The sequence below is a fragment of the Dermacentor albipictus genome, chromosome 2 (genome assembly GCF_038994185.2).
Source record: "Dermacentor albipictus isolate Rhodes 1998 colony chromosome 2, USDA_Dalb.pri_finalv2, whole genome shotgun sequence".
NCBI lineage: Eukaryota > Metazoa > Arthropoda > Arachnida > Ixodida > Ixodidae > Dermacentor > Dermacentor albipictus.
In genome coordinates this window covers 42,519,465-42,533,461 of record NC_091822.1, presented here as the reverse complement: position 1 = coordinate 42,533,461, position 13,997 = coordinate 42,519,465, and the positions used below count along the sequence as shown (strand labels likewise).

Below are 13,997 nucleotides of genomic sequence, written 5' to 3'. Positions count from 1 at the left end.
CGTGAAAACGGGGTGTTGGCTGTGCACCACTGGGAAGAAGCAGATGCTTGTGCAGGAAAAATCTGGAGAGGACTCAGCACATTGTACTGGAATGACACAATATTCGCCCATCCAGAAAAGTAGGGAACGTTCACCTACCAGAAGCGCTGAAATGCAATGCTGATGCGAACATCAGCTGGCCAGCGATCAAAATAAACAAGAGTCGTTGAGAGAACCAGTGAAAAAAAAACATGAACCAGAGGGTGCTGGGCTCATGACAGGCATATATATCTTTACCGTAGAGTCTGAGAAGCTTTAACGAAGAGACACAATATCAAGCACATTGGGTAATTATTTGTCATCTCCTCATTTTAAAGAGACGCCATTATAGTTCATCCGTCACCATGATTATCTGGGTCACAGAGGTAATTCAGAGGAGTCAATATGCGTTCCTTAAAAAGTTCCTTCTAAGTCTAGGTTAGTTATAAACCAACCAGCATGATGCAATTGAGCCTGAATAGTACATTTCCTCTACACTATTAAGAATAAAGGCTTCAATAATATTCGCTCCTACGTTTCAATGCGGCTGGAGGCCAAAGAAACGCTAAAAAGGTATGTGGTGTATGAAGCCACAGCGGTTAATGTCATAGTTACAGTACCATTGCATTCGGTTGAACAATTTTAATGCGTACTGTTGAACATTTCGACCCTGACGCATGTCATAGCGTGATAGTGTAAGGAAGATTTGTACGAAGCCTGTCTCGGTCTAAGATTCCATCGGTATTAACGAGCTCTTGATTCCTTACACGTACGTGACCCTTGGAGCTTACTGGTTCATCATTCAGTTAGTCAGGTTGAGACTGCTTGCCTCTAATTTTGTTAGTCAGTCCGAATCATTTTGGCTGGGTTTTCTTTCCATAAATTTGAATACTAAAGCACCGTTGACGCTGACCTTTTCTCGTTGTTCTGTGGAAAAAATGTGTGCTTGAGAACTTTTGAGCGATTTCTCTTCATTTACGCTGCCAATATCTAACGCTGATACTAATAATACTGCTTTTCCAATTGCTTAGCGCCAGAGCAAGGCTATGGCTCACGCCCACCTCCTGGGTCGTCTTGGGACCATGGATGAAGTAGCGTGTGCCATTGCATTCCTGGCCTCAGACGAGGCATCTTTCATCACAGGGCATGCCTTGCCGGTGGATGGTGGGCATCTGCTCATGACGCCTCTGGACATTACGCCACCAGACCGATTGAAACAGTGAAAGCATTAGACAGTTGAATTGTCTACATATATATACGCATGTTGAAAATACAAAATTGACTGCACTAAACCGAGACTTTTCTTCCTTAGAGGACGCCTTCCCCTGACGTCACTCGGCACAAAGCTGTTGGCATATCGCATGATTTTTCAATCACTCCTTGAGTTAGGCTAACATTCGTTGATTTGCTTTCAGTAACGAACTTGTTCACAGATTGGTGGGTGTCCAGAGAAAGGCATTCAGGTTTATTTTTGATAAATACAAGCCAACTGACTCACCAACTAGTGTACTAAAGCAAGCTGCTATGCTAACCTTTCAAAATCGAGCAAAACCAGCCCATCCTATGTTTTTGCTTCAGTTATTCCATGGCGAAATAAACAGTGGCAGTTCAAAAGTTATCTCTTTTTCTTTTATCTCTATATCTTTTTACGAGATATACACGTAATAAACACCCTTATACCCATGTTAACCACAGGCACAACTGAAAGTCTTTCAAATACAGGTATTTTCATTGAACAATCAGAGGGTGGAACGACTGGACCATTCAATCACGAGCACTCCAATTTTAGAATACGTTCCAGTGTTGTTCGAGAAAACAATGCATGCAAAGCTGTTCGTCATAAATATTGCATCTTATTTTCTACGTTTCTCCACGGTATTATGTTCTGTGTTGTTCAATTTTCTGCTTGCATCTCAAAAGATGCTCTACCATTGCTTTTGTTGTATTGGTTTTGTTTTGGTTACTTTTGTTACTGTTCAAGAGGTGTACCGTAGCGCGATTAAAAGACGGGACAGAAGAACACACACAGGGACACACACGGCGCTTCTGTGTTCCATGTACTGATGTTCTTCCTATTGGCCACAGTTGACTTTATGCAGAATAATTGTAACAGCCTATTGCATTGTGCTTCACGTACCTCCTATGTCTCTTTGACACAGTGCTCATGTATCTGCCCTCCCGTCGAAGACCCCATGGGATATTAGCAATATTGCAAAGTCAATAATGTAGCCATATATATATATACAAATATAGATCTATATATCTATATACATATATATATATATATATATATATATGTATGTATATATATATACATATATGTATATATATATATATATATATATACATATATATATATATATATATATATATATATATATATATATATATATATATATATATATATATATATATATATATATATATATATATATGTGCACAGTTGCACTTAGAGAAGCGCAAATTTATTTTGGCATACCAGCCACAAACCTGACTGCGTGTATATATATTGCACTTAATATAACAATAAGTGGAAGAGCCTGCAAATGCATGAGTGAGAAGCGTAGACTGTTGGGCAAGTTGTAGTGTGGTTGAGCGGAAATACGGGCGGGAAGAAATGGAGTGGACAGTACAGAGCACCTGTCCTGTTCCGTCCGTTTCTTCCCGCCCCTATTTCCGCTCGACGACACAACATGATGCATATGTCAGTTATATAAACATAGACATAGACCGATTTATCAATCTGAAATGGTGAGCCATGAGTGTCTGAAAGATTATTTGAATGAACAGTTATTTCTTGCATATATATAAACTTTCAAGTTGATACAGGGACATGAGGCAATGAGTGTTTCACTGAGATCTCAGATTGCGCCCAGTAGATGCACTACAGCGTGCACCAAAAATGTACATTAACCACGAACAATTGGAATAATTAAACAAGAAAGCATAAATTTAGTTACTTATTTTTTATTTATCTATCTATACAGTTTTCTACAAGGGCCTTCTGGGCATTAGTGTAGGGAGGACATGTGAAATATGGGCTGTAGACATGCGGTACAATATACAGAGTCCATCCAGAATACAAACGAAAAACAACGCAACAGTTTAATGATAACACAATGGTGAACAGAACACAATACAACAATACAACATCTACAATAAAATTGGCAAATGATGCACAATTTAGTTATGTCAAGATATAAAAACGTAGTCTTCTAAAAGTGTGGAAAAGGATGGAGGAGGCGCAGTAGAAATCCCATCCAGCACACAGTTCTAATCGTGTATATAACAGAGGGAAAACGAATATTAAAAAAAAATATTCATTCGGCAGTTATACTTTCCTATTTTCTCACGGTTGTGCACGCGGGCGGACACGTAAGCGGGTTACTTTGGGAACACTTCACTATTATTGCCGGTTTTATTGTTTAGAATGGGAAATGCAGTGTTAGTCGTAACTACTTACGCCTCTCGAAAGGTAGAGTCACCCCAAGTGTTTCACAATATATTAGCCTACCGTTTCGTGAAGTCAAGTTCTCTCGCAAATCGAGCTTCAGCTCCTGTATGTGCTTCAGTATATCTGCATTTCTTCTTGTGGCCAGGTCCCATACTACGTACGCATACTCTAAGATAGGGCATACATTTGCAATGTACAAGGAGCATGTCTCAAAATTGCGTCGCAAAACGTTCAGCACCCGGCTCGCCTTTGCTATTAAATACTCCACGTGAGCATGCCAGGACATCCTGCTCGAAAAAAATAATGCCGAGGTACTTAAGCTGTGTCACAACAAACAAGGTAATGTCATTGATGAGATACTTCATGAAAGGTCGTTTTTATTTGTGAACCTAATCAGTTGGCACTTTGAAATATTAAGTAATATGTTCCAACTGCCGCACCACGATAGAACAGTTTAGGTCATTCTGCAAGAAGTGGTAATCAGCGTCACAGGCAACGTTGCAAGAGATGCAGCAATCGTCAGCGTATGGTCTAATTCGGCTACAACAATGTCATCAAGTTCATTGGTGAGTATCAGAAAAACAAGCGGGCCCAGAACGGATCCTTGCGGAACGCTGAATACATTCGCGTAAGATGACGATACACCATATAGAACCACTCGCTAAGTTCTATTAAGTAGATAAGCTTCAATCAAGATCAAAAGTTTAGCAGCTATGCTAAGAACACACATTTCATTATATTATGGGGTTTTACGTTCCAAAATGCTTTTCTGATTATGAGGCGCGCCGTAGTGGGAGACGCCTGAAATTCCGACGACCTACGGTTCTTTAACGTGCACCCAAATCCAAGTACACAGGTGTTTTCGCCCCCATCGAAATGCGGCTGCCGTGGCCGGGATTGGATCCTGCGACCCCGTGATCAAGGATAGACAGTTGGGCGAGTTGGTACGGTAACATGATTTTGGCTTCTAGCGCGAAGTGAAACACGGACACAGAAAGGAGCAGCGACCTGCGACTTCGTGCTCCCCAGCTCAAGACCATATCCACTGAGCAACCACGGCGGTTCAAAGAACACACAGCTTCTGTAATTGCGATGAGTGCGAGTACGAATCAAGAGCCCTACTAAAGAACTGCTTCGCCAGGCGAATGTTGTTCTTCAATGTTTTGTTTTTGTTCGGTGTCCTGCGGATTGTTCGTTGCAGTCGCGGTTTAGCTGGAAACTTGGCTTTGTCTGAGAATCTCAACCTCGTTCACAATGCTCTGTCAAATATGATCTGCCGCCAAGATACACACTTGCAAATAGAGGTAACTGCACATAGTGCAAAATTGCCTTGGCTCGGCGGTATAAAGGCAATACGGCTCCACTATTCTGAGATGTCATATAATTTGGCAAGACTTTGATGACACGTCTATATTTCTACGCAATGCCGCCGGCTTCAACGAGGATTCGCCATCCGTAAAACTGACACATAGTTTTTGGGGTGCGAGAAAAATGCCCTAGAACCATGCCTTTTATGCAGCCCCTTTGTAGTTAATGATTTAGTGATTATGTTCAAGCAGGAAGGGGTGAGCCTATTGTGAGCCTATCGCAACTGTATTACAAATATCAGAAGCTTCACTGCTTTGCACACGCTAGCTTGATTCCCCTAATTACCTGTGGGGCGCAGGGGATGTTGCGACAAGCTACCATGGCCATACGTGCAAGTGCCTTCGACGTTAGAAAAAGGGAGGGAGGAAATAAACCAAGGCGTGGTTAAAGAATCTATAGAAGGATCGACATTTGGGCGAGTTGGTACTGGTTGAACATCTTGAAGGGGCAGCGCAATAAGACGATGACAGAAGGCAGGAAACACACAGGACAGCGCTGAACTCATAACTAACTTTATTCGAAGGCATACACACACTTATGTACACAACCCATCGCCACGTGCTCTCCCGTCCATGGCGTCATTATCAGTGCGTAGGCAAAAAACACGAAACACCATTTAATCTAATGCTAGGTTATGTGTGTTTCCTGCCTTCTGTCATCGTCTTATTGCGCTGCCCCTTCAAGATGTTTAAAGAATCTAGTTTGTGAGACATCCCGAGACTGCTGTGGATCGCGAGGTAGGGAGTGATGGAGATTGTGACCACCTGGGATCAATAAACGCGCGCTAAAACAAAAAAATGCTGTGTTCACCTTCCCGTCGAAATGTGAAGTGCTTGAGCCACCAGGTTACCGCGGCACCGATCGTCAACATAACGATTCAGCTGTATGAAAAAGTATAACGAGACGTCATTTTGCCCGGGTATAGACGCTGATATTCTTTTAGTATAGACGCTGAAGCTTCTTTTCCATTAATCCATGCGGCGTCAACAAACGTGGACTCCTCCTCCTGATCCTTTGCCTCTCGCAACAAATCCCTAGCTCTCGCGACCCGCCTCTCTACATTGTGCAAGGGGTGCACATTCCGCGGAAGCTGACGAACCATGATATTGGTCCTAAGGTTCAGTTTCAATTCGTGTAGGGGCGCCCTATCGTGCGACACAGCAAGCGATTCTTCAATTGGCTCTAAAATATGTCTACCCGCTGGCGTACCTAGCAACCTCTCCCTCTGTGCCGTACGCCGAGCCTCGGCAATTTCATCTAAAGTATTATGCAAGCCCAGTCGTAACAACATCTCGGTTGACGAAGTCACAGGCAGACCAAGCGCAGCCTTGACGGCGTTCATGATTAAAGCTTCCAATTAATTTACCTCCCCCCTATTCCAATTTAGCATAGCTGCTAGATACGAGAAATGACCCATAATTAATGCGTGAACTAACCTCATCGCACCTTCTCCTAAACGCCTGAGCCTATAAGAGATCCTTCTCATAAGCCTTATGACCTCGTCCGTCTTCCTGGTAATACGATGAATGGTTCTAATATTCGATCCATTCGCTTCAAGTACAAAACACAGGACCCTGATTGCTTAAAGTTTGGTTATCAACTACCCTTCCCTGCTGTAGATTCTAATGCAGGGCTCAACTTCCGGTACCGAGTCGGGAACTTGAGCCCCACAAGGCCCCATATACTCTTCCGTAAGCGTTACAATCTTCTGCAGCCTGGCCTCAAGCTCTCCTTCACTACCACCGACACTCCATAGAGTAACGTCATCCGCGTAGATAAAATAGCCAATACCCTGGACAGTGTCCAGTGTATTAGCCAACTTCGACATCGCCAGATTGAATAACATAGGCAAGAGTACGGATCCCTGCGGAGTACTACAGCCACCCAATTTAAAGACTTCCAACTTTACCTCCCCAAACCTGAGACATGTCCTTCGATCCATAAGGGAAGCCTTGACAAAATGGAAACGCCGCTGCCCCATATTCAAGTCCGATAGAACCTGTAGAATGAAAAAAAATGTCATATTTAATGGACAGCTTTTCCACATCAAGTCCAAATAGTGACTTAGTATCCCGTATCCAGTCAAGGAGCTGATGCTTAATCCTAATTATAGCATCCTGAGTCGAGAGGCCGGGCCTAAATCCTACAATCGAGTGCAGAAAGACCCCATTGCCCTCAACGTAACGCGTTAGCCTATGTAAACTGACATGCTCAGCAACTTTCTCCAAAGACGATGTCCGGGATATGGGTCCGAGATTTTCAAGCCCTATCGACTACCCAGGTTTATGTATCAGAACAGTAGTTGCAAGTTTCCACTCTTCCGGGAAAGAGCCTTCATTCCATCGGCCATTGATCTCCCGCGTAAGGAACTCAATTGATCCGTCGTCTAAATTCTGTAACATTTTATTCGTAATGCCATCTGGCACGGATGCCGATCGACCATTAAGATTCTGCAGCGACATTCTTATATCACTTTCAGTAAATTCCTCGTCCATAACTGTATTTTCTTGCCCACTATATTCCAAAATCACGTCAGGTGTATCGTGCCAGGTCTCCAATGGAAGGTATCTCTCAGCCACATCCTACAGCAACTCCTGCTCCGTGGAGTCTCGAAACGCCTGATGAACCACTTTATTTATAACATTCCTCTGGATACGTTTAGTGTTTGTCTCATCCAGTAAATGTCTGAGCAAATTGCAGGCGCCTCCCCTCTTAATGTGACCATTAATAGAATTGCATACTTCATCCCATTGCGTCTTGCGCAGTAAACGACAATTGTCTTCAATTTCCTGATTAACCAATGCTATGTGCTTTCTAAGCCTTCTATTCAATCTCTGACACTTCCATCTCGCTAACATCGACTGCTTCGCTTCCGACAAATGCGCCAGGTGACTATCCATTTATTCCGTGTCAATATCGGTCTGAACCTCTTTATTGGACACCTCAACGTCACTTTTAAGCTGACTAGTCCATTGCGCCAAGGTCAACTCATTTTCTTCATCTTCGATTCTCTGCGCTCTTCGATTTTTAAAGGCACCCCAGTGAAACATCCTGAATGTGCGCTCTTTTTTATTAGTCACTACCAACGTAATCATAAGTATGTAATGATCACTACCAAAATCTATATTAGAATTTGACCAGGACGAACCCACCACCCCCCGAACAAAAGTGAAATCAGGTGTCGAATCTCTAGATGTCGACGTGCCACATCTTGTGGGATAGGAGGGTCTATGATCAGAATTAAGTTCAAGTCTAGTGCCTGCTTCCATAGTCTTTCCCCCTTAGTAGTGCTATAAACATACTTCCACACATGCTAGGGTGCATTGAAGTCCCCTCCAATAAGCAACGGCGCATCCTTATTCTGATTGGTTGCCTTGGTCAGGAGAGATTTGGAACTCTGATTGTCAAGAGCGGCGAAGGACAAAACCGCCGTAGAAGAAACGTTACTGAGTGCGTCAAAGGATGTGGTTCCGGAATCATCGATGAGTGCTGCTCTAGGAAATGGGCAGTGAGAAAAAGTGTCTTTGTCTTGATGCTTTTTACCAGCCTTGTAGTTGATTTCAAACTCGTATTCTTGAAGACGAAGAATCCGGCGATTTGACAACTTCGTCAGTGTGGAAAGCCAGCGTAAGTTGTGAAGGTGCGTAACGATGGCAAAACGCGTGAAAATAAGGGCGAATCTTCTGGACGGATAAAACGACAGGTAGGTGCTCCAGTTCAGTGATGGTATAAATCTTCTCGGCAGGTGTGAGTATGCGAATGGCACATGCTATGACTATGTCATGCGAAGAGTTGTCTCGCTCGAGGAGGACAGCACCAATACCATCGGCGCTAGCGTGCGTGCTCAAGTCTGTGGGTGCAGTCTCATCAAAATAACACAGGCTCACTAGTGAATCGACCATATCAGTTACGTGTATTATATAATTAAATGGTATTCATTAGTGTTTTCGTGGTATTGATGACAGGTGTTTGATTGGAAGCTGCGGATATCGAAGTAGAATAATGAATCGTATTCGCCAGCGATCGAAGCCTCCCTGCGAGGTCTTAGTAATTATCATTGAATCCCTCTTTAGTGTTGTTTGATAGCCATGACGAAATCGCATGTGTATCATTAACTCATCGTACTCATGTTGACGTTTCCGCTGGATTAATTTCGAGAATTTTCATCTCCTATGTGGCTCTCATAACGAACAGGAAAATAAAAACATGGAAAAGGTGTAATAAGTCACGTGGCACCAAAAGCTAGCGGTCTCTCACCCCGCTCTTTCATTTCGAAGGTGTTAACATATAATACGTTCGCAAATTTCCAGAAGTATTGAAATTCACACGTTCTTGAATTCCGTTACGCCTAGATTAAATTCAATAGCGTTTGGATCATTTCGGGTGGCCTTTGGTTTAACTTGAATGATGCTTGGATTAAAGCGAGTGGCACTTGGATTAAATTTAGTGGCGCTCGGATTAAAGTGACTGTCACTTGGAATAAATTGAGCGGGAAAACCTGTAGTATTACGCTTCAGGCCATGCGGAACGATAACCATCATGCTCTCAAAAGCTTCGGCAGTGTTTTCGAGGCCGAAGTGCAAAGCGTTGAGCTCGTAAAGGCGATTTGGAGCTGGAAGCGCTGTTTTTTTTTTGTTACCTTCGTGCATCGGAATTTGCCAGGAAGGTGAACGCAGATGAAGACTGGAGAAGTACTCGTCACCTTGCAGGGCATTGAGGGCATCTTCAATGCGAGGCATATTGTATACATCCTTGCGCGTGATCTTGTTGAGCGCTTGGTTATCGACACAAAATCGTATGGAGCCAACTTTCTTTCGGACGATAACGATGGGAGAGGAACAAGGGCTAGCAAAGCGTGTATTTTCTCCTATTGCATCATGTTGGCAGCATTTCCCTTAATAATTTTTCGCGCGACTAGAGACACGCGATACGGCTGGCGATGCACAATGAACCTGCTGTCTGGTTGAATGGGATGCGCTGCAATGGAAGTCTGTCCCAATGTGAAAGAATGGTGTCAAATGAACTTTCTTACTTCTTCAACAAGGCAAGTAACTGTTGCCTCTGCGAAGGGGTCAAGTCGGAGATAATTATGACTGCCAGAGTGGAGGTAGAGGGAGAATGTCCAACAGAAACGAGTTCAGAGGGAGCAGCTCTAAAGGGAACGACATAGAGAAGCTCTGGATCAACAACGTCGGCCAAAGTGCTGCCTTTAGGAATGATACTTTAATCGCGTGTTGTGTTCCTTGCGGCGAGAACGAAAGAGCCATTGTCAAATTTAACTAGGCCTTATGCAATGTCTATCCTCTTTGGGAAACAACCCGCAGAATGTAACACTGACACATATCCATGGTCGATGAAATCGGACGTGGTAAACATTTGCCCACAGCCTGGAATCAGCTCAGTATCTTCTCCAGTGAGCAGACGAAGTGACTTGTACGTTTCATCGTCAAGGAAATAGTCGGTGTCGCTCATAGACAGGACACCTTGCCTACAACGTATATCAGCACAAGCAGAGGCAAGGAGATCCCACCTTAAAATGAGCTTGGAGGACCAAGGCAATAGCACAGCAAAGTGTATATAGTGGCCGATGCGGTCGATCATTGCACGCACAGTGCAAAACGCGGAAGGACTGGTAGTGTTTCCATGACCTGCAACCAGCATTGGTCCATCGTAAAGCGCCGTAACTTTCGTGAGACGCCTACACAAATTAGCATGCATAACAAATGCCCCCACTGTTTACCAAAGCTTCAACGTACACACCCTCAACGAACACAGACATTTTATTAGCAGGGCGCGCTGGAGGAATTGTAGTCCTGTCACTAAATTCAGCTTTCCTTCGAAAAGTGCATTACCCTGTTAGCGGGTGACGGCTATCGGTGAAAGAGGCGAGGAGCAGCGGAAGGGCGAAGGTGAGCGGCGTCTGGTGGTGCGGTAAGAATTCGGTCTCTCGGTCGTTGCGGGCGGAGATGTGGAACGACGCGGAGGGTCGCCAAGGCACTTCACCCAGCCCGGCGCGCTGGGTGATCAGATGCAGATCGGTGCGGTCAGATGGGTGGATAAAGGCGGATGAAGGGGACATTGGCTGTTGGAGTTACACAAACCTCCGCGTATGTGGGTAAAGGAAATATTGAACGAACATCGGTTGGAGGTGCGATAGCAACCAGCGCGAATTCTGGGAAGGGGCGAGATGCAGGAGGATCCACATTCGCAGGGCAGGTAACGGACATGAACTCATCCTTGAAGACGTCGCGTAACGCTGTACCAGCAGGCTGAGCAGGAAATACCAACGGAGATGAAAGCTAAACGATTGAAGTTCCTTCAGTATTACCGCCCGAATTATGGCACGGAGGTCAGGGTACATCGCAAAATAGTTTTCGCAGTGATGCTGCGAGAGTACGGACTCTAATTCATCCAGGCGCTAGCAGGTCAAGATGATGTCAGCAATGGTAGCTAGGCCCTTGCCCTCGAGCGTGTTGAGGGGTGGTAGTCCCAATACCTTTAAGAAGATGACGCACACTGTCCGATTCAGCCATAGCATTATTGGCACGGCGACTGAGTGCAAGCGCATCCTCCATATACGATGTGCAGGACTCACTCTAGCATTGCTTGCGAACGTCGCGAGTTTTCTTCTCAAAGACTCATCGAACCACCTGCGTGCCAAAAACTTGTCGATGCTACTGCCTGAAGTTGGTCCAACCGGAGAAATCAATATGATGGTTGAAAAACCAGTTCTTCGCCAAACCCGTCAGAAAGAACGAGACATGGCCGAGCTTCAGCAGGTAATGCCACTGATTAACACAGCTTACAGGCTCGTAATCGTCCAGCCAGCCCACAACATCTTCACGACATTGACCAGGGAACGGTTAGGTATCACGTAGGTGGCCACCAGGGGCGTAGCCAGGGGGGGGGGGCGGGCTTACGGGGCTTCAGCCACCCCCCCGAAATTTTTTCGTGCTGCCCATGCACCGCCGACCAAAACGACTCCCGGCGCCACTCTGGATTTTGTCTAGAATGTCTTTTTGACGCTCGAAAAGACATTTAACCGCGAAGATTGCGAACTCGGGCTGGATTTCGTGGCAAGCCCGTACACCGGCAATCGCATAATGCCAAGCAGTCCCATCCGAGCACAAAGTTTCAAGGGCGCTTTGATGGTGAGCGGGCTCGCCGCGGCATCTCACTGAGGCCACGGAATCTATGGTGTGCATGGATATCAACTGCGAAACTTTATGGGTATAAATCTCATAAGCTCTTGATGTGAAACGTGCATTGACATTTCCAAAGTTGTGCTTTAAATTTTCAATTGCGGAACTTTGTGGGTTTAATGTTGTTATAAACATTTGACGCCAAAAGTCCATTGACTTTCCTAAAGGCTTACGTCGGAACATACAACGAGACAAGCCAAATCAACACACTAGCCGACCAGTTGAGAAAGCACGCAGCGAGGTCCAATGAGACGATGCGTCGGGGTGGTTCATTTCTGCCGTTATGTCACATAAAAAATATCAACATTTTTTTTTAACCTACGTCAGAACATCCATGTCAAGACACTAAAGCCAGCCAAAGTAACTACGTTCTTATTTATTTTTCTACTTTGACTTTTATTCGCCGAGGACACATTGACCCTCTTCAATTTTTTTGTTCTCGCTATACCCTACCCGCGGGCTGCCAGAGCGAGCCATAGCGCATATGTTTTTCTCGTATTGCCCCGACCACCGCGCGGTGCACTTCGGTGGGCGTTCGGCTTGCTCTGGCCGAGTGGATTTTCACCTAACAAAGTTTTGGAAGCTTTCTGGCTAGCAGACGAGAAAAAAAACAAAGGTCGCTCGCCGCCATCACTGCGGGTACTCGAAGGATTGCACCGCGTTCCTTGAGTGGAACCTTTCCGGAAAGTCTTGTTTCGCCGGTGTAGGATACTGAGCAGTATGCGTATGGTTCTCAGTGGGTCAATCATCCCATGTTTTCTTCGGTATTAATTCCGTAGCCCCATTAGGTGCCCGTTGTAGGCATTCGATTCTGGCCAACATACTTTCCTATGCGTTCTTTTTTCCATTTCGGTGCCTCCGACCCACAGAAAAAAAAATACATTGTTGTGGCGCAGCGAATTGTCGCATGGTGAAAGTTCGATTTTGATAGTTCTTTTGCGGAAAGTAATGGGCGACGGGACGCTTCAGTTTCCGGATACGTTTATTATATTATTGCGAAAGCAATTATATGAACACTCCAGGCGCATTCCTGCCATCGCCCTCATGTTTCGTATAAAGTTCAAGGGTGAAACAATCGTGACCACGCGCTGCATGCTGCATGTGCGAGTGAAAGCGTAGGAGGGGAGGTGGAATGGGTGAGCCGACGATTGTGGCTCAGTCTTGTGTGCGCAAAGGAGAAAAGCGGGGAGCAAGCGCGCCGCCTTCCGTCGCGCGCAATACATCGGGGGGAGTGGATGGAATGGGGGCGGAATCTAGGATTCTGTAAATCTATGATTGTGCAACATGTTTATTTGCCTTGTTTGACGCATTACATATAGTAACTTTTTCTTACATACATAGACTCATTGGAGACTTATACGTATACTTAAATATTTTGTTGCGAGGTTTTGTGTATACATGAAGTGAACTTTGTTTCCAGTGACACTTTTTTGTCCTTTATCAAGTCGTATTTTCGCATTTGTATATCCCATTGTATCTTTGCATTTCTAATGTACGAGGGCGAGTCAAATGAAAATGCGCGTACCCTAACCGCGCAATAATGGTTCGGTTCATTATCTGCGAGGCATGCGCGTAGGAGAACGGCATGTCTCATTTACAAAAGTGACACGCAGGTGTGAAGATAACTGTTCGTTAATGCTCTCATACACTGGGTTGAATATGGTTGCGTCGCATAATGGACACTTCAAAAGTTGAACAGCTCGGTGTCGCGAAGTTTTTGACAGCTAAAGGTGTTTCCAAAAAAGAAATTAATCGCCGTATGGCTGCCGTTTACGTTGAACACGGCATTTCATTGACCACTGTGAAGCGTTGGAGCAGACGGTTTAAAGGAAGTTGTAAAGACATTCCAAGACCGGGCCAAAACCATCGTGCAATCACCCCCCACACAATTTCAAAGGTTCATGAGCTGATGAAACAAGAAGGGAGCATAAGCATCGATGAACTGGCAGACCGTC

The 13,997-nt window shown here is 44.8% G+C and overlaps 1 protein-coding gene across 1 annotated transcript in view; it reads left to right on the top strand.

Annotated features, from left to right (window-relative positions):
- The window catches only part of LOC135912783 (3-oxoacyl-[acyl-carrier-protein] reductase FabG-like), a 70,743-nt gene extending 69,449 nt beyond the window's left edge, over positions 1 to 1,294 (top strand). The window contains exon 9 of the mRNA XM_070533228.1: positions 1,050 to 1,294. Within this exon, the coding sequence (XP_070389329.1) occupies positions 1,050 to 1,241 (192 nt within the window). The 3' untranslated portion in view covers positions 1,242 to 1,294. The remainder of the gene's footprint in view (positions 1 to 1,049) is intronic.
- Positions 1,295 to 13,997: the final 12,703 nt, after the last annotated feature.